The sequence below is a fragment of the Nanorana parkeri genome, unplaced genomic scaffold (assembly GCF_000935625.1).
Source record: "Nanorana parkeri isolate BGI_ZX_2015 unplaced genomic scaffold, ASM93562v1 scaffold254, whole genome shotgun sequence".
Lineage (NCBI taxonomy): Eukaryota > Metazoa > Chordata > Amphibia > Anura > Dicroglossidae > Nanorana > Nanorana parkeri.
The window spans coordinates 1507548-1533880 of record NW_017306522.1 but is presented as its reverse complement, the minus strand read 5'-3'; the positions used below and the strand labels follow the sequence as shown (position 1 = coordinate 1533880).

Below are 26333 nucleotides of genomic sequence, written 5' to 3'. Positions count from 1 at the left end.
GTGTTTAAAGACCGGACTGTCAGCCGAAAATCTGGGTCTGAACGTGCGAATTGTGGCCGTCAGCGACTAGTCAATGTTAGGGCAGAACGGAGAGTGGCAAGACTGGTACAAGACAACAGAAGGGCAACAGTGCCCTGTCAGATTCCTCGCATCACCTTTCAGCATCTCGCGGAGTCACGAGGCGGCCCAACAAAGTCATCTCGTGGCCCAATTAAGTACTGATGGGGTGGTCATAATCTGGCCACTCAGTGTATACTGTACATGGCCCAGCAAAGTCCTTTTTTTCAGTTTTTACCGAAACAGTCGTCATGTTTGCAAACAGCTCCAACTCTCTCATCTTGGCTTCCCTGAACTTCCTGTCCAGACAAGCTGACAAGGGATAGAGCACCAGCAGTCGTCCATCTCATTTCTTAATTCTAATTTCTTAAAAGGGAAGAGGTGGGAAGGAACAGCAGAGAGCAGGGGGAGTGTTTTGCCTTGCTGTGTTTGTGGAGAGACACACAAGGGTGGCTCCATTGGACCCTGCAGGGGAAGGGAGGCACCTTAAAACAAGATATCGGGACCAGTGCTCAGGGGACCAGCTGATTCTGCAGGAAACTAGAAGTTTTATACATCAAGGAGCACCATCCATTGTAAGTGATTTTTCATCAGCATTTGGAATAGCTTAAAAACCTTTTGATTTTAATATCACTTTGAAGTCACAAGTCAGTGCAGCTCTGTAATCATTAATACATCTTTTGGATGTCTGGCATTTTTCTGCATTTGCTGCGTCTTTAAAGATGTGCAAAAATGTGCATAAACGTTAAAAGAAGATGAAATAAGAACTCTGGGGCTTCCCCTGCACTGCAAGGGTTAATTCAAAGTTTTTGCCTAGGGTAAAAAAAAGTTATACTCGCCCAATCACAGAGCTGGCAGCGCTCCCTCCAGCCTGTCTCTTTCTCCGCTGCAATAATGGTATGTTCCTCAGTGTCCTCATGTCCTATACACTGTATTGGACGTGGTGACTCACAGGACCTTAGACTGCTGCAGCAGAAGTGGAGAGAGGTTCCAGGGACTGGTCTAAGAGCAGGCCGGCTCAGAGGATCAGGTGAGTATAACTTTTTTTTATTTTTGTCCCTAGGCAAGAACAAGCAGTTAACCCCTGCAGTACGGGGGAAGCACCATACAATGTGCTCGGAGTTCTTTCATTGTATTCCTACCTGACAAATCAGGTTCTTGCCTAATATACTTGTACCAAACTATTACTGGAATTTTTTGTGTCAATTCTGTGTTTTTTTTGTTTTTTTTTTTCTCTCCTGAGCTTTGCCTGAGGCTTATGTAAAAGTCTAAAAGCGGAATTCCCAAACATTTTGATGTCATTATTTTTAGAGTTGCACCGAAATGGACATTTTAAAAACGGAAAAAGAATTGTCAGGCCGAAACCAATACTGAAAATGTTTTTTATTTCAATTTTTTAAATATTTAATTTTTATTTTTTTATAAACTTTATTTTTTACATTTACTTTTAGGGGCTTCGGGGAAATATTGGGGGTCTAAACAGAGCCCTGATATTTCCCTTTTTAAAATAGAAAAAGAGATTGAGAATGCAGAGTCCTCAATCTCTTTTTTTCTGTGTCCCCTGTTATCAATGAACAGGAATCCTCTGAGGCTTTCTGTTCATTGATAACACGAGGACATGGTATGTTTACTATAACTACAATCATGAATGAACAGGAGGTGATGGAGATCACTTCCCATTCATTCATAATTGAGGCTATAGTACACATACCATGTCCTCAATTATCTACAAACACTCAGCAATCACTCAGATAAGAAAAAGCAAAAGCGCTGTGGACTAATCTTGATGTGTTTGTTAAATGTACAGGATCGCTAGGGGTGCTGCCCCACTTCAGCCGGGGAGACTGTAAAACTGGAAGACAAAAGAGAAAAAAGGGCGCCCAACCTGGTGCAGATAATCCTTTTAATTTAAAATAGACACTACGCCCCCTTCAGTTCTGAAGAAGGGGGCGTGACCCCGGAAACGCGTCAACGACGTCACTACTCAGTGGCACACAGACAGATTGCAGTCTTGCAACTGCTGTTTCTCTGAAATCATCCATATACGCTGTTGTTTGACCTACCATTGTGAGTACCCTTGTACTTTTGTTTATGGTGTCTATTTTAAATTAAAAGGAGTATCTGCACCAGTTTGGGCACCCTTTTTTCTCTTTTGTCACTCAGCAATCACTGTTTGTATCTCGCTCGTCTCTCTGACACGCTGTCATAGGAGGCTGAGCGAATGGAGCAGGGAGGAAAACCCAGCCTCCTGTGACAGCGCCGTCTTCGCCCTCACACCACTCTGCCAGACTGTGATAGACCGAACGGTGTGGGAGGAGACGTCGACCACTCACAGCGCTCTCCTCTCGCAGCGCTCGGCTGGCTGTCACACTTTCTCTCCTCCCCGCTGGGACACAGAGCAGCGCCCAGCGAAGAGGAGAGAAAGCAGGGATGCGCCGATGTATCGGCAGGAAAAAGGCACTTTCGGCATTATGTCAAAAGTGCCATTTTCGTCCGATATGTTTCGGCGGCCGATATATCGGTGCATCCCTAATTATTTTCCTTTTTTATCTTCAATGTTGCCTATAAGCTGTCAGCGCATAATCTTTCTAGTATTTTGGTAGCATTTTTTCATAATTGAGGCTATAGTACACATACCATGTCCTCAATTATCTACAAACACTCAGCAATCACTCAGATAAGAAAAAGCAAAAGCGCTGTGGACTAATCTTGATGTGTTTGTTAAATGTACAGGATCGCTAGGGGTGCTGCCCCACTTCAGCCGGGGAGACTGTAAAACTGGAAGACAAAAGAGAAAAAAGGGCGCCCAACCTGGTGCAGATAATCCTTTTAATTTAAAATAGACACTACGCCCCCTTCAGTTCTGAAGAAGGGGGCGTGACCCCGGAAACGCGTCAACGACGTCACTACTCAGTGGCACACAGACAGATTGCAGTCTTGCAACTGCTGTTTCTCTGAAATCATCCATATACGCTGTTGTTTGACCTACCATTGTGAGTACCCTTGTACTTTTGTTTATGGTGTCTATTTTAAATTAAAAGGAGTATCTGCACCAGTTTGGGCACCCTTTTTTCTCTTTTGTCACTCAGCAATCACTGTTTGTATCTCGCTCGTCTCTCTGACACGCTGTCATAGGAGGCTGAGCGAATGGAGCAGGGAGGAAAACCCAGCCTCCTGTGACAGCGCCGTCTTCGCCCTCACACCACTCTGCCAGACTGTGATAGACCGAACGGTGTGGGAGGAGACGTCGACCACTCACAGCGCTCTCCTCTCGCAGCGCTCGGCTGGCTGTCACACTTTCTCTCCTCCCCGCTGGGACACAGAGCAGCGCCCAGCGAAGAGGAGAGAAAGCAGGGATGCGCCGATGTATCGGCAGGAAAAAGGCACTTTCGGCATTATGTCAAAAGTGCCATTTTCGTCCGATATGTTTCGGCGGCCGATATATCGGTGCATCCCTAATTATTTTCCTTTTTTATCTTCAATGTTGCCTATAAGCTGTCAGCGCATAATCTTTCTAGTATTTTGGTAGCATTTGTAAAGATTTCCACATGCATGATTGTCCTATGTTCTCCTCGGCCCCGGCCTGGCCCCCAGAAAGCTGTCCTCTTCCCACTTTTCTGCCTGACACCTTCTCCTGGCGTGCACGGCTTCTATGTGTATGTGTGCCAGTGCTGTGCCGCTTCCATTCTCGCCAGGTTTCTGACTGTCTGCTGGTACTACTTGTACTTCTGTAGTAAACATGAACAGGAACCGCATGGTAGAGACGTGTGGCTGAATCCTGGGGGCAGGAGCCATGTGGACTAGTTGTAATTGTGTAGTAAACATGAACAGGACCCGCATGGTAGAGACGTGCGAGTGCTGGGGGCAGGAGCCATGTGGCTTGTACAGGTGGCATTGTATTTCTTAACTAGGGTCACTGAGGCTCAAACATCATTTCAGTAAATGGTAATTGTTGTGTTTTGTTTTTTTTTTCTTTTAACTCAAGGAGCCCGATTTGAAGGCTATTGAGAGGGTCCAAGCTTTGAATAAGGAGAAGGCAGAGAAGAGGCACAGAGAGGCATTGCAAGAACTAAAGCAGCACAGACAGAAGCATCTCAGTGACCAGACCTGGTAAGCCCTGATAGAAGAACCTGCACTTCCGGACACGGCAGCCTACCTCATTCCGCCGGTTGAACGTCCCCTCCTCTCTCTGGCGGCGTCTATCACTAAGATGGCAGGCGTCAGTTAGAGGGCCGTGCTCCGGGTGACACCCGGCCTCAGGACTCCCCTGATGGTATATCTGTAAAAAATAAATCAAGGCAACTGGAGTTGCTGTGTTTTTCTTGGACATTTCACCAGTCATCCGACTAGACTGAATTGAGAAAGCTAATCTGTGGATGACCAACGAAACGTCTTCAAGAAAAATACAGCGAGGCCAGTTGCCTTGATATATTTTTTTACAGATACAATGTGGTATGTTTTCAGCTACTTGTAGCACCTGCTGTCTCATACATCAAGCGTTCTTGAGAAGGAAACAATGCTCCTGATTGTGAGTGGTGCTTGTCCTTATTAGTTTGTTTCCTATAGATGGTTCAAAAGAATGCACCAGGGGTTCAGAGGTTCTGTTGGGGAGGTTTTTTGACTTGTTTGAAAGTCACCCTGCTGATAGACCCTCCTGTTGTCCTCCTTGATATAGAGAAGGGTAAAGGGCCTGTAGTATCGTGAGAACACTGTCGGCATATAGCAGTTCATGGTGATCAATAGAACTGTACAAGGACCAGTAGATCTCTCTCCACCCTTTGTTCTCAATTAGATAGTTCTCAATTAGATAGTTCTCCTATTAAAGGGTACTTATGGTCTAAAAATAAATCTGTATTTCTGTATCGAATTTCCATACATTCTATCCCACTCCTAATAACCAGATCCATCTAGAGGTTTGGAAACTTACTTATTGAAGATGTCCATAGGATGGACTTCCTCAATGCACTGACACAATTTCACTCAGCAATATAATATTGTAATATTGTACGTGCTTGTGTCACAACTCAATGTCTGAACAATGTTACATTCCTTTTGCTTGCTGAAAGCAATGCATGATGGGATATGTAGTCTTGAGAAATGGAGATTGTATCACATGAAGCAGCAGGAAAAGCGATGCAAAGCACACTGAGAATCGAGGAAGTTGTTGGAAGTGATGGGCAGACTCGCTACATAAAAGGGATTTTTTTTCCAAGTAAGCTTTGATTGTATTATCAGAAACAACTCTACTATGTATTCCTATTACAATGCTGATGTTCTAACAGGAGAGGATACGCTGGGACTTTACTACTTTAATGGCCAGCTTTACTGTCTGGTCTAGTTAAGATTCACTGGCCGGTTCCCTTCAAGCAACGTTCTCAGTATCATCGGCACTTAAACCAGATTGACTTATAATAATTTCCTCATTCTAATTTAATGCTGCAGCCTCTGCTCCACTAGTGTGATGTTTCCAGTTGAAAGTGCCTCTTCACTCCATGATTTCATGTTATCTCTCTCTGCTCAGGCACATTAAAGCCCGTAGAAAAGCACTTGAAATTGAAAAGGAGCGTGCAGCCAAAGTCGCCAGTCTGCCCCCACCGCCACCAGATCCACTCGAGGTAAATACTCATTGCAGGTTATATTGTTACTGAAAACAATGATCTTTTTATTGTTTGACAGATCTATTGTATATCTAACCGCTGTACTCTGAATAGCATTACCACTATTGTGATTCATGGCATGATCAGTAACAGAATAGCTCTCGTCTGTGCCGTTCTCCATGGTACGTTCGGCCGCTTGGATTGTACTCGCCACTGCTTTTCGGACATATTTGTGTGATAAATGAGGAATGTATACTTTGTAGTTACAGGGTGACAGGGACAATTGTATCCGTTTCTTTCATAGGTTGATCTCCTGCACCCGTATAAACACTCATAGAACAGAAAATAATGGTTCAGTAATAACAATGTTATCGTTTATGATATTAAAGTATTGCAAAGAACCGTTTTTGGGACAACAGTTTTTATATAACAAAGTGGCTATTTTAAAATGGTTTCTCATGCAAAGCATGGTTTGTTAAAAACATTTAAAATAGGGTTGCACCGATACCGGTATTTCGGTTACGGGTACTGATATTTTTTTCAGTATTCGCCGATGCTGAGTACTGGAAGTCCCATTCAGGAAGCCAGGCGGCGTGTAAAGACTTGCCACCCGGTTTCACGGTTAGCAGGGAAGCCGTCCCCATGCTTCCCGTCTTTAAAGTGACGAGAAAGCATTGAGCCGGCTTTCTGGCCAATCAGGAAGCTGCGCAGCGCGTCATTACACGCTGCGCGGCTTCCTGATACAGGAAGTATCGGGCTAGGCGTCGGAGCATTTGGGTGAGTATGAGTACTCGCCCAAATACTCGGCACCAATACCGATACTAGTGTCGGTGCATCCCTAATTTAAGGTGACGCTAAACTCAGGAGTTAAATCTTAAAAATGCATTCAAGCACCTTAAGGTAGCCCTAAAGGCTGTGCGCATTCTGTGCAATAAGGTAAAAAATGCCCATTACTTTTCCGTAACCACACACACACACACACACACACACACACACACACACACACACACACACACACACACACACACACCCACACACACGCGCGCATGCTTCGCCACACACACACACACACACACACACACACACACACGGGCATGGCTTACTGCACGTTGTGTGTGTCTATGGATGCAGACGGCTAGGTGTGGGCACAGCTGTGAAGGAGGTGTCTCCTCAGCAGAAGACTGATGGAGGCACCCGCACACATGAGGAGGGTATCTGGTAAAGGGACACCTAGAGAACAGCGAAGAAAGAAGTTTAAAGAAGAAAAAAACTGAATTTGAGTACCTCTGCATCTCTAATTATAAACAGAAGACAAATATATGAAGGTTTAAAATCACTTTAATTATTAACAAAAATGTATCTTATATGTGTATCACTTTTTTATGTGACATTGAACTCGGGAATTTAAAAAAAAGTCCTTTAACGATTAATAAAAATGTATCACTCGGCTGTAGATACTCAAATAATCTCTGATTTGGTGCTGACACTGTCCTTCCTCCTGGAGGGGGGCTACTTTTGTTCCCCATGGCCTCTGTGTGTGTTGTAAAGTAGTCACCGCTCCAAACTCGCTCCAGTGATGGACTACAACCTCATGTTTAGTTTGCTTATTTGTATTGAGATTGTAGTCCATCACAGGAGTGAGCTTGGAGCGGTGACTATCTACAACACACACAGACCATGAGGAACAAAAGTAGCCACCCTCCAGAAGGAAGGACAGTGTCGGCACCAATTCAGAGATGATTGGAGGATCTACAGCCGAGTGATACACAAACAAGATACATTTTTGTTAATAGTTAAAGTACTTGAATGTATTTTTAACATTGAACCCTTTAAATTTAGTGTCCCTTTTTAAAGTTCTTCAGGATTTTTTTTTTTGTATTAACCCTTGCAGTAGGGAAATCCCTGCATTACAAGGGTTAAGTGCTTGTTTTGGTCTGGCAGAAGAAATACTCACCTGATTCTTGGTCCTGCAGCAGTCAGGGCTCACCTCCCACCCACCATTCCGATTGTGGAATGTTTCTCAGCGTCCTCATGTCTAATGAACCTGCATTGGATGAGATGGCGTCACAGTTCTTTAGACCGCCGGAGCCAGGGGGAGAATAGGCTGTGTGGACCAGCCTAGCAGCCATGCGGGATCACCGATCAGGTGAGTAACATTTTTGCCCCTAGACCAACACTAGCACTTAACCTTTGCAGGGGCTAATTTGAAGAAATCCTGGAGTTCCTCTTTAAAGGAGAACTATGGGGTTAAGTCTTTTCCCCATAGTTCTCCTTAGGGTAATGGGGAGGACACAAACTCGCGTCCTCTCCTCACCCTAGGCTCAGTATACCGCGAGCTGTAGCTCGCGTTATACTGAGACGTCGCAGCTGAAGCGGATACCGACAATTGTGCTGGGATCCGCCCAGCTGCGTGACTGACAGCTGGCTCTGCCTATCTAGAGGCAGAGCCAGCTGTACCCGCCCCCTCCTCGTCTGTTCAGCCAGTCAGCGCTGGCGGATCGGAGCGGGGAGGAGGGAATCCAGCCCCTCCCCTGTCACGGCATAGAGCTGCGACAGCATCGAGAGGTGAGCGAACGCCGGTATGTGTTCGCTCACCTCCCGATCTACTAAGCCGACCTGTGACAGTCTCATTGTCACAGGTCGGCTAGAACTATGAGGTGAGTGAAAAGCACTCACCTCATAGTTCTCCTTTTTTAAGGAATTAATTTAGTCTCTTTTATTAATGTAACGCATTCAGTTAGCAACCTTGGCACTCCAGCTGTGCTGAAACTACAAATCCCGTCATGCCTGTGGCTGTCAGTCTTGCAATGCCTCATGGGGCTTGTAGTTCACATCTGCTGTGCTGAGGTTGCCCACCCCTGTTTGTAGGGCTTTTGCACACAGTCTTTATACTCTTGCACTTGATCTGCTTTTGAAATACACATCAGATGCAGGTCAGCAGATTCCCATTCACCTCAATAGTACACAGTGGATAACAATTCTGAGGCTTTGTGTTGCTTCCCTCTGAAGACAGTAGGTCCTATGAAGATGTGTTTTCATTGCAGGCAAGGCAGGTCAAATGTAGCCTTTTGCTGTGATATTCATTTGAACGCAATAGCCTGCATTTAGCATCAACACCAATGTACACAAGCCCTTACTGACCAAGCAGAAGACTAGATTGCTGTTTGTTGTTTACATTGCTTTTTGTGGTGTTGGTACATCAATAGGAAGAAAGCACAGGCGGGATGACCGGACAGGATGTAAGTTCTCTTATTCTCAGAGGTGTAAATGGTCACCAGAGGACCACAAAGGTGACGTGAATTGGAAACATTTTCTAAAGTATTGTATCTTCAAGATAGGATTAGTTCCCCTTTGTTTTATTTCAAGATCATTTGTGTGTATTGTGAATTATAGAGACTATATCCTCGGATATTTCTGTGATGGTACAAATGATTAGTCATGAGATGATTGCAATTGCTGATTTTGGATGTTCTCCTGTCTTCTTTTTTTCCTTAATGACAGAAGCTTGAGGTTGTGAAAAGGCCCCCGGGGGTAAAACTCTGCAATGTAGACGGCTTCTCCATGTCTCACTACCACCTGCCTGAAGCCTACGTGGACCGAGAGATGGATACAGAACAGGTGACCGAAAATGCGCATTATGCCAACTTGGTTTTTATGCCAGTGCTGGGAAATCTAGAAGGAGAGAAAAATTATTTTGCTGACCTGCTAATACAACTTTTCTGATCAGAAATGTCCAGGCAGGTGTTTTTTTTTTTTTCTTCTTTAGTTTTGACTAGAGCAACGTTTCTCAAACTTTTACTATGATACCCATTAAAAGTATGCAAAATATGGCACCCTAGTCTATAATGTAAAAATATAGTGTGAACATTTCAAGGCAACCCCAAAGAAGCCAGAAAGCACCATAGAATGCCGCGACACACTGGCTGTGAAAGGATGGAATAGAGTAAGGCCCCTCTCAGCTCCCCCCCCTTTTTTACCGTGTCCCATAGTGGGAGATTTCACTTCCCGTCCCATAGCCACAAAAAGAAGTGAGAGGAATTCCCTCCAAAATGAGGGAAAACCTCCAGCAGTCAGCAGGGTTGCCAGAACTAGTGTCCCCATTGGAAGATTTCCTGTCTATTTCATTTCTGGTGACCACCCAAAATTTTATGTCAGTGATGACGGTCACCAGGACAAAGGTGGTAAATCTCCCTAATGGTGGTACAGGAGCAATAAAAATATGATCGGTGTTCTGATCCCTCTCCACTCTATAGAAAGCTTAAAAAAAAAACAAAACAATTTGGCTTCATAGATCCAGAATCAGGCAAAAATGAAAAAAATATTTGTGATACCATGTTGTAAGTAAATGTTAAAATATATTGTAGTCATTTTTTGTAGTGGTTTTTTTTTGTTTTCTGTGCTAGTTGAGTCTACAATGTGCAACTGTAGGCCTTGGAAGGAAAAGGAAAGCCTCAAATGACCTAGTTTTGGTCTGTCGGAGACATTTACTGGGGCATTTTGTCTATACTGAAGTTATTCATTAATATAAGATTTATACATTTTGTTTCCTTTGATCTGATACTTCCAAGTCAAGCAGGGCCGTGCATATCCGTTCATCCTTGTTAGGCTGGGCACAAACCTTACAACCATCGCAAGACTTTCGTCTTGCGATGGTTGTAAGGTCATTTAAAAAACGTACGATCTGCCCATCTTGGACAGGCAGATGGCACTTGCGATGATCGCAAGACCACCCCGCTGACTGGCAGGGTTTCCGATGACCGCAATGCCGAAAGGGCAGTGTGCGCTTGCGCACACCGGCCCGTCCAGCTTTTATCTTACGAAAATGCTACACACCCGCCGAACATCGTACGACACATAAAAGTCGTGCGACCTTACAGTAGTAGAGGTCGCACGGCTCCCACACACCTTACGACAATCGTACGATCGCGGGATTTCCCACAATTATCGTAAGGTGTGTGGCCACCTTTTAGGACAATCCCTTGCAGATCTGTTCTTTACAGGGCTACGGCATCCAGCTGTGAACTGGGGGAAGGCTGTGAATTTGTTTTTGCTAGAGGTGCACCCAAATGGAAATGTTAAAACCAAAATGAAACCGAACTAAAAAAACTGTCAGACCGATACCGAAAATGTTTTTTTTAAATAATTTTTATTCATTTTTTTTATTAAATATTTTTACTTTACTTTTAGGGGCTTTGGGGAAATATTGGGGGTCTAAACAGACCCCCAATATTTCCCTTTTTTAAAATGGAAATAGAGATTGAGGACACAGAGTCCTCCAATCTCTTATTCTGTATCCCCTGTTATCAATGAACAGGAATCCTCTATACTGAGTGCTCCTGTTTATTGATAACATGAGAACATAGTATGTTTACTATAACCACAATCATGAATGAACAGGAAGGGATGGAGATCGCTTCCCATTCATAATTGAGGATATAGTACACATACTATATCAATTATCCACAAACACTCAGCAATCACTGAGAGTATGTACCTCGCTCTCCATCCTGACAGCTGTCATAGGAGGCTGAGCGAGCGGACTGTAATAGGAGGCTGAGCGGTGTGGGAGGAGAGACACCGGCCACTCACAGCGCTCGGCCAGCTGTCAGTTTCTCTCCTCCCCGCTGGGACACAGAGCAGCGCCCAGCTGGGAGGAAAGAACCCTGCGATGCGCCGCTGTATCGGCAGGAAAATGGCACTTTCGGCATTACACCAAATGTGCCATTTTCGGCCGATTTATATCGGTGCATCCCTAATTTTTGCTTTGTCAGTGGATTTATCATTTGATTTAATTTGCAAGATGTTGCTCATAGCAACGAAGCAAAGGTTTGAGCTAAAATCTGCTATGCGTTTCCTTTTCGCTGTGCTTCTGTACAAAGCATCTGAGGCTTATGTTACTCTTTTATGCGTTTTTACCAGCCCGATGCCCGTACTGCCGCAGTTGAGGAAGCGAAGAGGCTGGGCGCGCTTCAGAAAGAGGAGGAGCGTGAGAGGCGGGAACAATCAGAGAAGGCGACACTCCGTGGATCTTGTGCTTTAAAGATGGTACAGCTAACACAGGTATGTCGTATGGTTTTCTTGTATTCAGTTACTCTGTATTACAATGTGTTTTTAAAGCGGAACTCCGGCAAACTTTTTTTTTTAACGCTTGCAGTGGGGCTACTCCTGGACTGCAAGGGTTAAGTGCTTGTGTCTAGGTGCAAAATGAACAAAATGAAGTTCTACTCGCCTGATCCTCGGAGCTGACTTGTTAGACCCGTCCCTGCAGCCTCTCTCCCCCTCCGCTGCAGTGGTCTAAAGCTGGCCATACACGTATAGATTATCTGCAGATTTTTTTATGATCAGATGGAAAGTGCAACAGATTCCTCGTTTTTCTTTTCCGATAAAACGATCAGTGATGAAAAATCGCCAAATCTGATAACCAGCTGAGCTGGTATGTGACTTGTCGAGTTGTGTGTTTGAAGCTGAGTGTATATTGTTTGTCTATGTTGATTGTGTTCCTAAACCTGAGCTGTGATGACATCTATACTCTCCAGAAATATACCGTGGTGGTTTCTACACTTGATCTGAGCTCAGGATGTTTTTGAATGCCATGATTCTGTAATACCAGGAAAATAGCTGAAACTGTTTGTCTGTGCAGGGGAATGCAACGCATGGTCAGGGACCAGATGGCATTGGTGACTATTTGTCTACAACCACCTTATCAACTGGCAGTTTCCTGACCAGTGAGAGACTGACTCCAGTCCTGCAAACTCTGGTTTGTGTTGCCTAAGGTTTTCTAAAGCTGGCCATTCACCTATAGATTATCTGCAGGTTTTCTATGGTCAGATGGAAAAAGTGCAACAGATTCCTCCATCTACGCTAAACTGTGTGGATGGAGGCCAGCTTCAGTATCTTGCTAGTCGGCCCCGCTGGCGCTCAAAACACCTCAACAATCTGATTGGATGCAGGCACTGTTCAGGTGTTTTGAGAACTCAGTCATGAACTTATAATGAAGTGTGATGATTTACTTGCAGGATCGGGACAGGCTGATGAAAGAGCTGGAGCAGATGCAGCAGGAAGATCTTGCTCGTAGAAGACAGATTGTATCCCAGATGCCTCCACAATTGTTTGAGCCTGCTTACCGACGGGAAGAGATCAGGGAAGAATGGCAGAGGGATCTGGAGTCTGCATTTGAGGACATGTACACCAGAGGCACCAGTAAGACAAATCCCATAACCTGTAAACTAAATCAAATAACTGTACAACATACACTGCCTGACCAAAAAAAGTTATTTAACCCTAACTGATGCAGTGAGTAGCTTATTTCTTAACCATGAATTTTCTTCCCTGATGGCACGGGCCTAGTCCAAGATGACAATGCCAGGATTCATCGGGCTCAGATTGTGAAAGAGTGGTTCAGAGAGCATGAGACATCATTGTCACACATGGATTGGCCACCACAGAGTCCAGACCTTAATCCCATTGAGAATCTTTGGGGTGTGTTGGAGAAGACTTTACGCAGAGGTCTGACTCTCCCATCATCACTACAAGATCTTGGTGACAAATTAATGCAACTCTGGATGGAAATAAATGTTGTGACATTGTATAAGCTTATGGAAACGATGCCACAGCGAATGTGTGCCGTAATCAAAGCTAAAGGAGGTCCAATGAAAAATTAGAGTAATTTCTTTTTGTCCAGGCAGTGTATAATCGGTAGATGTGTACCAGATGGCATACCACATCCCGGGTATTTTTGTTGTCCCCTTTATATGACTTCTCAATAGGTTTTGCAGAGGGAAAACGGGACAATGTATGTGTTGCTGAAACAAGATTATTTCTTTAATACTATTGTTCCTGTGGGTCCCTTTCAGTTCACAGATGTGGTATGGGATTTAAATGTCCATGTGAAGAGGGAGAATGCGGTCACTTGCCGGCTCTCAAAACACCTGAATAATGCCTGCATCCAATCAGATTGTTCAGGTATTTTGAGAGCCAGCGGAGCCGACTAGCAAGATACTGAATCTTGGCCCAGTGGGAGATTCCTCCATCCACACAGTTTAGCGTAGAGGAATCTGTTGCACTTTTTCCATCTGACCATATAAAGTCTGCAGATAATCTATAGGTGTATGGCCAGCTTAACATGTGGTCTGAGCGGCTAGTGAGTTCCTCCCTCCCTGCCCCACCACACCCCATTGTGTCCCTCCAACTACACTTCTAGGGCAGTTGATCCTTTAGAGAGGACAGAGGTTTGTATTTTAGATCCTGTTTTTCATCAATCAACCTTTCTATGGTTTGTGGCCATAAAAATGAAAGCTTAGTTCCCATGATGTAGTGGAGGCTATCAATACTCTTGCATGATATCAGAAATGAATTGATGTGATGGTGTGACTATTTTTTTTTCCTGTAGTATGTTTTGTTTGTCCTCCTGGGATCAGTCACTTCCTTCACACCACAAGGTCCATGCTCATCAACAATGCAGTCATTTACTGATATGTGCTTACTTGTCATGAGACGCATCACTGCATGCACCAGGTAACACATGTTGAGCCTTCGCTGTTCATAAATATACTGTGCCCTAACTTTTTTTTTTTTTTTTTTTTAATTTTTTTTTAAGAAAGGAGGGGAGACATGGTCCTGCACCTGAAACCTCAACCTCTCCCAGACCCCACTGTTGCAAGCATTGATGAAGACCTGGATTTGTCTGTGGAGCCAGAAACTGCATCTGCAGTTGTGCCTGCTTTTGGGGAAACAGAGCAGGTATCCCCATCAGGTGAACATCAAGGTCAGAAAGTGAAGTGTTTTGTTTATTTGTTTTTTTCCCTTATCTACGTACACTTTAATGAAATCTGTCATATAGGATGCAGCCTGTGACTTGCTAAGCAAACACTTGAATGTTTACTCCTTGAATGCAGTAAATGTTTTGTAAGTGCTGTTCTCTAGAATAGCTGTACAATAGCCTAAATTTCCAATATTTAATAGAAGCCAGAGAGCCTCAGTCTAGAATTGTGCTGAAGAGGTTACTGAACCGAATAAGGACACAGAAGGACCAGTGGAGCTCTAAGAGCGATGCGGAGACAGTAAGCGAGACTCTGGAATCTGGATCATTGCCTGTGGAGGATGCAGCACAAGAGGCTGTTGAACAGGAGGAAATCATGCCTGATACTAAAGGTAATCTGTACCGGTCTGCATTATTATTTATCATTGGTTGTCAAGTTGGTCCTCCCAGTTGGCATAGAGCTATGCAATTACTGTCATGGCTCAGGTGAGAGAAACACAGGATCAGAGTGTCCTCTGTGGGGACTTTTTCCACAGTTCCTGATTGTTTGTTTTAGGGCTGCAACAACTAATCGACATAATCGATTATTGAAAAAGTTGTCAACTTTTTCAATAATCGATTAATCGGCTTTTGATAAGGTGTGTTTGCAGTAGTCCAGCTATACTCTAACTAACTAGACGTAAGATTTTGGGCGAGCGGATAGACACCTCCCTTTACAATAAAATGGACGGCTTCTTTTTCACCAGAAAGCATGTTTAAATTTACCCATAAATCCTTGTGTCCTTGTGTACTCTTAACATAGGTTTCCCCCAACATTTTTCCTTGGTTCCTCCTCCAACTTTCTACCACATGAAAGGGAACCTGTACTGTATGCATAGACTGCCCTTGCTGATGTTTTAATAAAAAATGCTTCCTACCTGGTTGTTATGCTGGTCCAGTGATTTGATAATTTCTTGATCACTATACCTGGAATAAGCAAGCATTCAAGATTTTTAGACTTGTTGCATGCTTATTCGTAATGACTTATGTTACATCTGGGATACCTATGTAACTAGGTTTTTCTTCAGTGGCAGCCTCCTCTGCAATCCAGGTTTGTGTGAGGGCACATGTGCCGAGGAAGTTTGGCTGTTACTCAGATCTTTCAGCATAGAGCCAAAAGCTGAGGGGGGGAAAAAAAGCTATTTTATTTCTTGTCCATTGAGGAACACAAAGTATTTTGCCTTTGGGTTATACTGCCACCCAAAGGAGGATTAGACACTGGCAAACTGTAGTCCAGCCCAGGAGAGCCTTTCCTACTGCCAGCATGCCTCAGTTTTTTTTTACTAATGTCCTAGGAGGATGGTCGTCTGTGTGAAAGACAACTATTTTTGCTAGCTTCTTTCTTTTTTTATTCTTTTATCCTTCTTTTTTTTCTTTTTTTCTTTTCGTTCTTTTCTTCTATCATGGCTTTTCTCTACATCACTACTAGATCTTGCCTCTTTAATCGCAGTTATTTTGCACAGCCGTCCTCAGCCTGGCTTTTGGAGTGTTGCTTCTGGAATTTGTAGGGATAGCCTGGAAGTGACCTGCATAACTTTCCAGATCCACAGCCACTGGCATTGACCTTGTCTCTGATGCCTAGTTCCAGTGTCTTAGCGCTTGTCCTGTCTCTGAAGACTGACTTTGTGAGTAAGCCAGTCGGGCAAAGCACCAGGAGCTACCTGAACTTCATAGGTCACTAGGCGCCTTTTAAATTCCCACTTTCGAGGATTAGGGGGGTGGACTCTCTAAGACTGAATGCTGATGTCACTCGCTGGATGGAGCGCCACCCGTGCTCTGTACTCCTCACCACCATACGGTATCAAAGAAGTCTCTCCGGTGCTGCTATTGCTTGAAAAGAGCTATGTGGAGCTTCGATCTTCAGTCTGTTTCTGCTGCTTGTCTACAGGGACTTTAGTCACCTCTCGCCATCTGACCCTATCCAGTCACCAGCTGTTTGAGTTTTGTGAGTACGTTAGGTTCTGCTTTGTAGCCTTGGCTTTAAGTTGCCTTACTGCCGCGTGGTTATAAAATGTCTGATTCCAGAGGAAAAAAGTCTTGCTGTCACAGGTGCCTCCATACTCTACTAGCAGCTCTGGGTTTCTTGCAATACTGCCTCCTGATGGTATTGGGGTGTTTAGCCTGGAATCCAGTTGCTCTCTTCTCCTAGAGTCTGTTCCGTCACCAAGAAACTTCTTTAGCTGACAGATGTGGCTGGTTCCTCTGCACTTTGAGGTTATAACTGCAGTCATGCAAGACTTTATGGCCCAAATCACCAAGTTATTTTTTTATTCTGACAGCAGAGTTTGGGAACACCCAGATAAGCCCCTCACTATTGTTTAATGGCCTTGTACCACTTTTGGAAGGATCTTGTACAAAAGCTGTCTAGCCCCACTGTTGATCCAGCAGTGTCCTGCCTTAGCAAAGTCACAAACGTACCAGTAGAGGATGCACTTGCCTTTAGGGATCCAACCTATGAGTGGTTAGAAGCCCTCTCTATAATGCTGTTCTCACTAATGGGTCCTGCTTTTCACCCCACTTTTCTGTAGCAAACTATGGCCAACTGGACAATTCCCTGCTGAGGTTGATCCCATGCATTCTGTAAGCATGGGATCACATGGATGTAGCTTTAAACTTCAGTTGTGACAGTTTGCTGGAGGCTTCATGGCTTACCTTGCGCATGGATCTCCTTTTCAGTGTACATGCATAGGATAGTTTGGCTTAAGTGCTGGACTACAGAACCCGCATCCAAAAATCGTCTAAGCCACAGGGCCTTCGAGGGACAATGCCGAAGGAGCACCCATTTCCCTCAGCAGAAGACTAAGGAACAAACTGCAAACTCTTCCTCCCCTTTATCGGTTAAGGAATGTCCCTTTCATTTCTGCACTCCTCCATCACCCTACATGTTAAAATTCCCCAAGCTTGGCTTCAAGTCCATTCACAAGGTTTGGGGCTCAAACTCTGACAAGCCGCCTTCTACAGGAAAGTGTGCTTACCATAAAATTATTTTCCAAGAGTCCATTGAGGGACACAAAACTAAGGTGTGCTGATGGGAGGGATTAATCCTAGGCACTTTTATTTCTGCCAGTGTCCATTACTCATTATAACGAGAGGTTTTTACGGGGAGATACAATTTTTCATATTGCAAATTTTTTTGAGTTGTTGGAGTTTACTAATTGGCTTTTTAGTATCCTAAAGGTAAGTATGCAGGCATAAGTTTATTTATCTGTAATGTTGTTTTAGCATTTCTTGCTAATCTTTGCTCATCCTGAACCTTCTCTACAAGAGGTTTTTTTTTATTTACGGTGTGATCTAAAATTGTAATGAACAAAACTTTAAACTGAATTAGAAAATTCCACGTTTAACTGTCTGGCTTGGTGTGATATACTCAGATATCTGTATTCTGTACATTATTTCCCCAAGACCATGTAAGACTGCATTTAGCTGTCCTCTTCTCACGTTGGAAGCTTCCTTCCTGTTTGATGTATTATTTCACAGGCAAGTAAAGCTGCTCTTTGATCTTCTCTGCCTTTAGTACCAAAAGACTTGACGGATAACACGGTCCTTGCTGGAAATTCTATCCTGCTGCATCCACAGGAGCAAGCGGCGCGCATCAGAATGGAGACTGAGAGAATGAAGGGGGTACATTTTTATCCTGTGCTTTTTTTGTTTTTGTTTTTTTGTTTTTCCATGTGCTGCTCAGTCATGTGGATGAATACAAGTTAAAGCTCCTGCACACTAAAGTGGACCTTGACCCCCCCCCTTCACTAAAAATCACATCAGTATATAGCTCTGCATGCTGATTTAAAATCAGATCACATTCATTAGGTTATTAAACATGTTTTTCATTTACTTACAAATAGAGTTTATTTACTTCCTGGTCCAGTTTTGGCACAAGTGATGTGATCGTGCCCAAGCTTTGCATTCTGGGAAGGTTGCATCAGCAGAGCATTGCTGGAAAATCTCATCTGTAATCTCAGGAGATCTCGGGGAAGAATATTTTCCTCCCCTGAGGCGATGTGCATGGTCACATGTCCTAGTCACATGTGCCAGAGTTCCAGGAAGTAACGGGAGATCTAGTAATCTGCCCTTAGTTAAAATGGCTACTGTGAGAATCAGTGCTATTTGGATATGTAAACATTTCTCAGTCACTTCCTTTTAAGAGCCATCTATTTGTATTCAGATACACTGAACACATGTAATGTTTTTCCAGATGGCCGACTTGGAGCGACAAAAGATAGAACAGCTGGAGTTACTGAGGAGACTGGAAGAGGAGAGACGAGGTGTAGAGGAAGAATACTGCAGAGTACAGCAACAAATGCAGGTTACCAACCGAAAAGAGATGGAAAAGGAAAGCAGTGTGGCTGCTGAGGAAGAGGGGGCCAAGTCAGCGGCACCTGAGAGCACTGTGAGAATCTCATGTCAAGTAATTTTTGTCTTTAAAGTTTTTTGTTTTTTTAGAATATTTGCATACAGGCAGGGCTCAACTTTGTGAGTGGTGATACAATTCACTGCCCATTCACACCACATCCAGATCATCTCCAGAATAGACCAGATTGTTTCCGGACCCAAAATGCATCCCAATGTATCCCTATGCTATTCCTGGCGTCCGTTCCCACCCGCGCAGTCCGTACCAGACCAGAAACATACTGCATGTCTCATTTTGTCTGGTCTGGAATGCACTAGAACTGCGGTAAGGTTCGCACCATTTTCTGGACCAGATCTGGTCCAGAAAATGGTGTGAACCTGCCCTAAAGTGCCTACATTGATGTGTTTCCGTTGATGTCAGATGGCTTCTGTTCCCGTAAAAAAAATATATGGCAATGCAAAAGCAGCTTGAAGGCGGAGGACAAATGCACCTGTCAATTCATTCTAAATTATCTCAGAAGCATCTCAAATTGATGTCAACAGCAAGCTGCATTTATCTGTTTACAAATGCCATAAGGGACACAAAATATAGCATGCCCATACTTCATGAAAACTTTGCTTATGAGGTCTGATGACCAGACTATGCTGTATTTGCAGAGCTGGGTCACATTTGGACTTCAGTTTTACTGTGCTTGAATGTGAATATAGCCAGCAGTGTTCTCCGTTTTCCTAAAAGTAAATTTTAGTTAGAGACTATAATGTTAATGTCCTGTCATGTCTTGCCATAGGAGCCTTCTGTTCCTGTTTCGGAGGCCCATGTGTCTGCTGAAAATCTGCACATTCAAATGATTCGGGAGTATCAGCAACGTCTCCTAGAGCAGAACAGGTAACATACGCGGAATCATTTTTGTGCGATTTTGATTAGTTTTAATAACAAAGTGAGTGTCATTTCTTCTTTTTTTTTTTTTTTTTTTATATATAATTATTATATTACACACACACACCTTTTTTTATAGTAGATAAATAGTGATTGGTGAAAAAAATCTAACATGTCCAAATGATGATTATTGCCTTAGGAAACTGTAGTTGTCGTCTTGTAGGGTTCATAGACATTCCCCAGTCTGACCGTTGGTGGCTAGGTAAAGCCAAACCATCTTTGATGTGGGCACTTTTACTAGTTCAGCTCATTGGTTACACTTCTCTGCCCCGTTCCTCCTGAAAATACAGCAATAGATTGATTTAAAGATTACTTTCAGGTATCCAATCGTGTATCTTTTTTTTTTTTTCTCGTAGGCAACATAAGCAGTCTGTAGATGAGGCACGGAAACGTTTGCAGGAATACCAGATGCTGTTGAAGAAGCGATATCCACACTTATCAATATCTCGCCAAGAGACACCTGACAGGAGTCAGCACAGCCCGAAACCACAGGTTCTAGAGTATCCTCCATCTTCTCCTCCTGTAAATATGATCAAGTCACCTCTTGGGATTGATCCGCTTAAAACTTCAGTTGCCATTAAGCAAAACTCAGAACAAGAGCATAAACAAATTATTCCTTGCGATTCCAGGGCCTTAGAGCCTGAGCAGAGGAGTCTGAGGAATGGGAGCACTTTACATGATCCCCTGTGGATGAGTCCTAATCTGCGTGTTGACTTCTTACCTCATGGTGATATGGATTCCAACAGGCTTGTTGAAAGTATGAAGAATCTAGATGGTGTTAGCTCCTCGCAGAGTGATTTTGGCAAGGAACGATGTCTCCAGGAGATTTCACCCCAAGCACAAGCAAATCCTGATGATGATGAGACAAAATTTCTGCATGCTGCAGCTGTTTGTGAGAAGCAGTCGACTACATCTAGCCCTGGAGATTATGACACATCGTCTAGCACAACATACAATCCGCTGCCTTCAGAACTTTCTTTAGGCCTACCCCAGATAGACTTCTCTGAACCAGTCATCCCTTTGCAAGTGCCCTGTTTACATCTAATGGGGAACCAGCCATTGGGAGATTTTTCCAACGTCCGTGAGTTCAGAGAAAGACTCCTCTCTTCCACTGCGGAGATCAGAGCTCAGCAAGAACATCTGAAGGCCATGCAAGATCAGCTGGACAAGCAGCGGGATGCTTTAGTGTCGAAGCAAAAAAGCCAAGAAGAGAATCTCTTTCAGAGACAGGAGCAACTGGAAGAACAAATGAGAAGACACCAAGAGTCACTTGAAAATGTTTTGGGTTCCAGTGAGGTAAGAGAACAGAGCCAGATCCAAGCATATTAAAGCATGGCCATTGTCAAAGTGGAGTGATCTGTGTTCAAGCGAGGTGACTGACTGAGCAACCCTGTCTGAGCTTTACCCTTTGTTGCTTTGACACGTGGCCATGCCTGTATTCTGGTTCCAGCAGCTAAAATCATATCGAAGTTTGCGAATTCCTTTTTAAAAGGAGTATGTGCAGCAGCACTCTCGTTGGGGCAATTTAGTTCATATTATAAGGGTTGCAGCAGGACAATAACATCCACTGCTACAATAAGAGTACATGTCATGGTGATTGTATACTCTGATGGTAAGACTATACCAATAAACCTGGGGGATGGGAGAAGGATGTTTCTATGACCTTGCTTGGGTTGCCTGGCCCTTAAAGGGATTCAGGAAATAAAATACCTATCCCCAAATCCAGTGATGGAACCTGCCATTCTCTGACTTGTGAGCTGTATACTGTATAAGTCCAGGGGGTAACATCACTCATGGTGCTGGTAAACACACTTCCAATGGAAGTTGTGTGTAGGCCATGAGTCCCAGAATGGCGGCATCTGACAGGCTTCAGAGACTGTAAAAGGGTATTTATATTGGTACATTTTTATGATTTTGTTCCTTTTTGTTTTGCTTTAAAGCCAGGACAGAACAAGCTGCCTGCTGACTTCTGCCAGATTCCCAATAAGGAGCGTTATCATTTTATGTCTACTCTTTTAGAAGCTCTGGATGACAGTAGCCAGGAGGACCTCAGACTGGAGCTTGGTAAGTATTTTGTATTCATTATAAATGTAACAAAAACTGGGACAGACAAAACTCTAGATAAGTAGAGAGAGAGCCATCTATAGCGTCCTGATAAGTGTATTGCAATCCTTTCTAAGCCACTTCTCTCTCTACTTCATGATTTGAGCATTACGTCTTTCCGAAACACTTCGCTGGTCATTGGATAGATGCAATGATGACAATTCACTGTCCATTGAACAATCTTGGTGGATAGGTGACACTGGGAGATGATGGCTGCTGTTCTGTCTATGGCTTGGCTGCTTTCTCCAACTGTTTGAAGTCGTAGAAAAAAATGGTCAGCCATGGTCCACATTCTGCAGATGGCATTCAGACTGCTGCAATGCCTGCTCCTCAGCGCACACATTGGAAGGTGACTGGCAGGATGTGTCAGTGAGCAAACACAAAATGGCAGGAGAGGAAATAATGCACTTTTAGCATGCATCCAGCAAGAAACAGGTAGCAGTTTGAGGAGACTTTACTATGTATGTGACGGGGAAAAGAAATCGCTCTGGTCAAAAGAAAAGCTTTTCTATATTATTTTGAAGGTAGTGCTATGTAGATCCCTAAAATATATTAATAATTTGTATTATTAATATAATAATTATATTATTAAACTGTTTGTCTAGAATTCTCATCCTCTCCACGTAGGATTATATATGTGCACTCTACCTTTTTATTATGTTGGTTGTCGGTGAGAGCTGTGCTTTGTCTTTACTAGGGATGCGCAGATACTAGTATCTGTGCTGATGCCGAGTATTTGTACCCGCCCAAATGCTCCGATGCCTTGCTCGATATTTGAGCTTCTGGTATCGGGAAGCCGGCTCCGGCACTTATGACAAGGGAGCATGGAGCCAGCTTCCCGGCCAGTCTGGAAGCCAAGCAGAGTGTCCTTACACGTGCCCCCCCGGCTTTCTCATTGGCCAGAAAGCCGGCTTTATGCTCCCTCATCACCTGGTTTGAGAAGCTGGCCAATCAGGAAGCCAGGCAATGCATCATTACACGGCACCCGGCTTCCTGATTGGCCAGAAAGCTCCATGCTTTCTCGTCACCTTGTGACGAGGGAGCATGGAGACCTGCTTCCCTGCTAATCGGGAAGCCAGGTGGCGAGTCATTACACGCCGCCTGGCTTTCTTAATGGGACTTCCGGTATCAGTATTCGGTATCGATTCATAACTAGTCTTTACCCAACCCCAACATTGACAATTTTGCATGCTGGGAATGAGGAGAAGCCACACAAGTTTATAATATTTAGGGCTCTTTCACACAAACATGCATGCTGGTGTATGTTAAGTCACCATGAGTTGTCATATGGCAGTTCTCTTCTGCAGGTAATGACATTAGTAGTAGTGTTATCAAACCTCCTGGAAGAGAGCAAAGATGGAGACCTTCAAAGCCACCTGTTACAAAAACAAAACTGGGCCCGTTCCTTGAGCAACATGAATTAAGCGCCATCATGGAAGTGGAGACGCCCACTAGCGGTCGGCTATCTAGCGCAGGACTGGCTGACAGCAGTGTGAATCTAATGGGTATGTCATTTTTTCAGTTTTTAAGATGTGTTTTTATGTTTTGTATATCATAATTCTGATGTCCTTTGACTTTGTTGAATTTCTTCACATCTGAGACCATGCCTCCGCTGCCACTTGTTATTTGGAAACCACATATAAGAACCCGTTTTGTCTTTACCTGGAGAGCCAGAGTCCTTAACCCCATTGCTAAGAAATAAAATGGACACACACACCACACTCTGCTTACTCCTTACCTTTAAGATATCATATAGGGCTGCAGCTAACTATTATTTTCAAAATTGATTAGTTAGCCGATTATTAAGTTCGCTTAATCGGATACAAAAATAAAAAATAATTTTGTAAAAAAAGGCTCCAGTGATGGGACTACTAGTTGGTTTTGAGATTTTAGTCCATCACAGGAGCAAGCTTGGAGCAGTGAACAAAATAAGTGGGGTGTGCAATATAGTGAAATGGAAAGTGTAAAATTATACAGCGCAATGCAGAATACCACCAGCTATGATGTACTATTGCTGGGATGTGTTGTATTGCTCTATACAGCACAATGCAGAATACCACCAGCTATAGAGGAATACAACACATCCCAGCAATAGTACATCATAGCTGGTGGTATTCTGCTGTATAGAGGAATACAACACGTCCCAGCAATAGTACATTGTACAGCGCAATGCAGAACAAAATCCAATTTTTACTTCTGACTTTTTTCTTCTTTTAGGCCAGAGTGATGTTGCTAGAGCAGCAGAAGCCATCTGTCCATCAGACACTAGTCCTAGAGAGATGGATCTTTCTGGGCTATCAAGTACTAGCATGGACCAAAGTGGAAAAGAGAGCTCAAACCAGAGCCGCGCTAAACTATCCTGGAGAGAAATGTTATCTCTGGAAGTGTCACGTGATCCTAGCAGCACAGGTAATGGCCGTTGTTGATTGGTTGCATGAAGCTCTGGTGCTGATGTATAAATACTTGGTGGTGTTGTCATTCCGATGTTTTTATCTAACTTGAGCAAAGTGATGCTGAAATCTCTTTTTCATGGAAATGCTATTTGTTTTGCGGTATGGTTGAGGGTGTGTGTGTGGCCTCAGAGTGTTGTGATTTCATTAGGATAGTGTGTGTTTGTGTTTTCATCTGAGCAATGATGACATGTACATTCTCCAGAAAACACCCGTGGTGGCTTCTACACTTGATCTGAGCTCAGATGTGTCATTCTGCTATTCATCCAATAATGCAGGTTGGACATGTAAGTAGGATCCTGATTGATAGGGATGCACCGATACTAGTATCGGTGCCGATTCCGAGTATTTGGGCGAGTACTCTTACTCGCCCAAATGCTCTGATACCTTCCCCGATACCGGAACTACCGGCCAGTGGAAGATTTCCTCTGACCGGCAGTGCCATAGGTTAACCTGGAGCCAGCTACCCGTGCGGGCAGGAAGCTGGACGGCGAGTAATGACCCGGCTTCACAGCCAATCGCAATCAAGCCGGCCAAACAACATTGAGCCGGCTTCCTGGACAATCATGAAGCTGGGCGGCAAGTCATTACCCGCTGCACGGCTTCCTGATTGCCCGGAAAGTCGGCTCTATGTCAGCGGAAGCACCGTTAACGGTACTCTGTATCGGCGAGTACCGAAAGCAAAATATTCGTACTCGATACCAAAAAACTGGTATCAGTGCATCCCTACTGATTGACATAAAATGTGTACAAAAATTGTGTACATTAAAGTCACTTTATAGTGGAAAAAACCCTTTGCTGTCTGCAACAATTTTGTTTTTACTTTACTGGTCCAGGGATGCTGGAAATCCTCTTCATAGCCTCTAATGTCATCAGGAGCTACATGGCTCTTATGCGCTCTGTAGCTGGGAGGAAGATCGGAAGACTGCAGCCGGCGTCTCTTACACCATTCTTCTCCCTGAGGCCATATTGACAGTGCTATGCTGTCCCAACTCATGGGGAAAAGAAAGGTGCGGCAAGCGCTGACTTGCATCGTGTTGGAGCGATTTCAGTGGTGACACCAGAGCACTGTGCAGGGTGACGATGCTCTACTGATTGTACTGCAGGAGAATCTGCTTTGTCACCCTATTGGGGAAAGTCCCCGGCACTGGGTATTTTAAGACTGATAGAAAGAGCAAATTTCTTTTCAAATTATGCTGTTTTTATTTTCTGTCCCCATGGGTGAGAATGTAGCTTATTTAATTACTGCAATGGTGAGACAGACTCGAACCCTTTAGTTGATCTAGAACCTGCTTTATTTTCTTTGTTCGGACAATCTTGTGACTGTAGATTTTGTGATACCCTCTAATTTTTTTTATTTAGATAACCCACATAGTCCGGTAGCAGTAGTCTTCCCTGCTGGTGATGGAACAGATGCTCGCCGTTACTTCTCGGCTCCACAAGGGGCTGCAGCACTTGTAAGTATTTAAAGTCATGAAACGTTGTGTCTTGTAAGTCTATTATCTGAGGTCGTTTTAACTGAGAACTAAAAAACGATCAGTGATGAAAAATTGCCAAATCGGATAACCAGCTGAGCTGGTTTGTGATTTGTCGAGAGCTGAGCTGGTGTGTGTGTGTGTGTGTGTGTCTTGTGAGTTGCAGTGTGTTTGAAGCTGAGTGTATATTGTTTGTCTGTGTTGATTGTGTTCCTAAACCTGAGCTGTGATGACATCTATACTCTCCAGAAATATACCGTGGTGGTTTCTACACTTGATCTGAGCTCAGGATGCTGCTTGAATGCCATGATTATGTAATACCAGGGAAATGGCTGAAACTGTTTGTCTGTGCAGGGGAATGCAACGCATGGTCGGAGCCCAGATGTCATCAGTGACCATTTGTCTACAACCACCTTATCAACTGGCAGTTTCCTCACCAGTGAGAAGACTGACTCCAGTCCTGCAAACTCTGGTTTGTATTGCCTAAGGATTTCTAAAGCTGGTCATACACCTATAGATTATCTGCAGGTTTTCTATGGTCAGATGGACAAAGTGCAACAGATTCCTCCA

General features: G+C 43.9%; 1 protein-coding gene across 1 annotated transcript in view; it reads left to right on the top strand.

The window, feature by feature from the left end:
- Positions 1 to 26333, top strand: part of CEP295 (centrosomal protein 295) — a 57973-nt gene that overhangs the window by 9720 nt on the left and 21920 nt on the right. The window contains exons 4-19 of the mRNA XM_018556811.1: positions 4043 to 4167; positions 5579 to 5672; positions 9156 to 9272; positions 11574 to 11714; positions 12671 to 12854; positions 14251 to 14433; positions 14619 to 14804; positions 17966 to 18072; positions 18644 to 18838; positions 19587 to 19684; positions 20092 to 21031; positions 21676 to 21803; positions 23159 to 23343; positions 24056 to 24247; positions 25651 to 25745; positions 26118 to 26235. Coding sequence (XP_018412313.1) covers positions 4043 to 4167; positions 5579 to 5672; positions 9156 to 9272; positions 11574 to 11714; positions 12671 to 12854; positions 14251 to 14433; positions 14619 to 14804; positions 17966 to 18072; positions 18644 to 18838; positions 19587 to 19684; positions 20092 to 21031; positions 21676 to 21803; positions 23159 to 23343; positions 24056 to 24247; positions 25651 to 25745; positions 26118 to 26235 — 3088 coding nt within the window. The remainder of the gene's footprint in view (positions 1 to 4042; positions 4168 to 5578; positions 5673 to 9155; positions 9273 to 11573; positions 11715 to 12670; positions 12855 to 14250; positions 14434 to 14618; positions 14805 to 17965; positions 18073 to 18643; positions 18839 to 19586; positions 19685 to 20091; positions 21032 to 21675; positions 21804 to 23158; positions 23344 to 24055; positions 24248 to 25650; positions 25746 to 26117; positions 26236 to 26333) is intronic.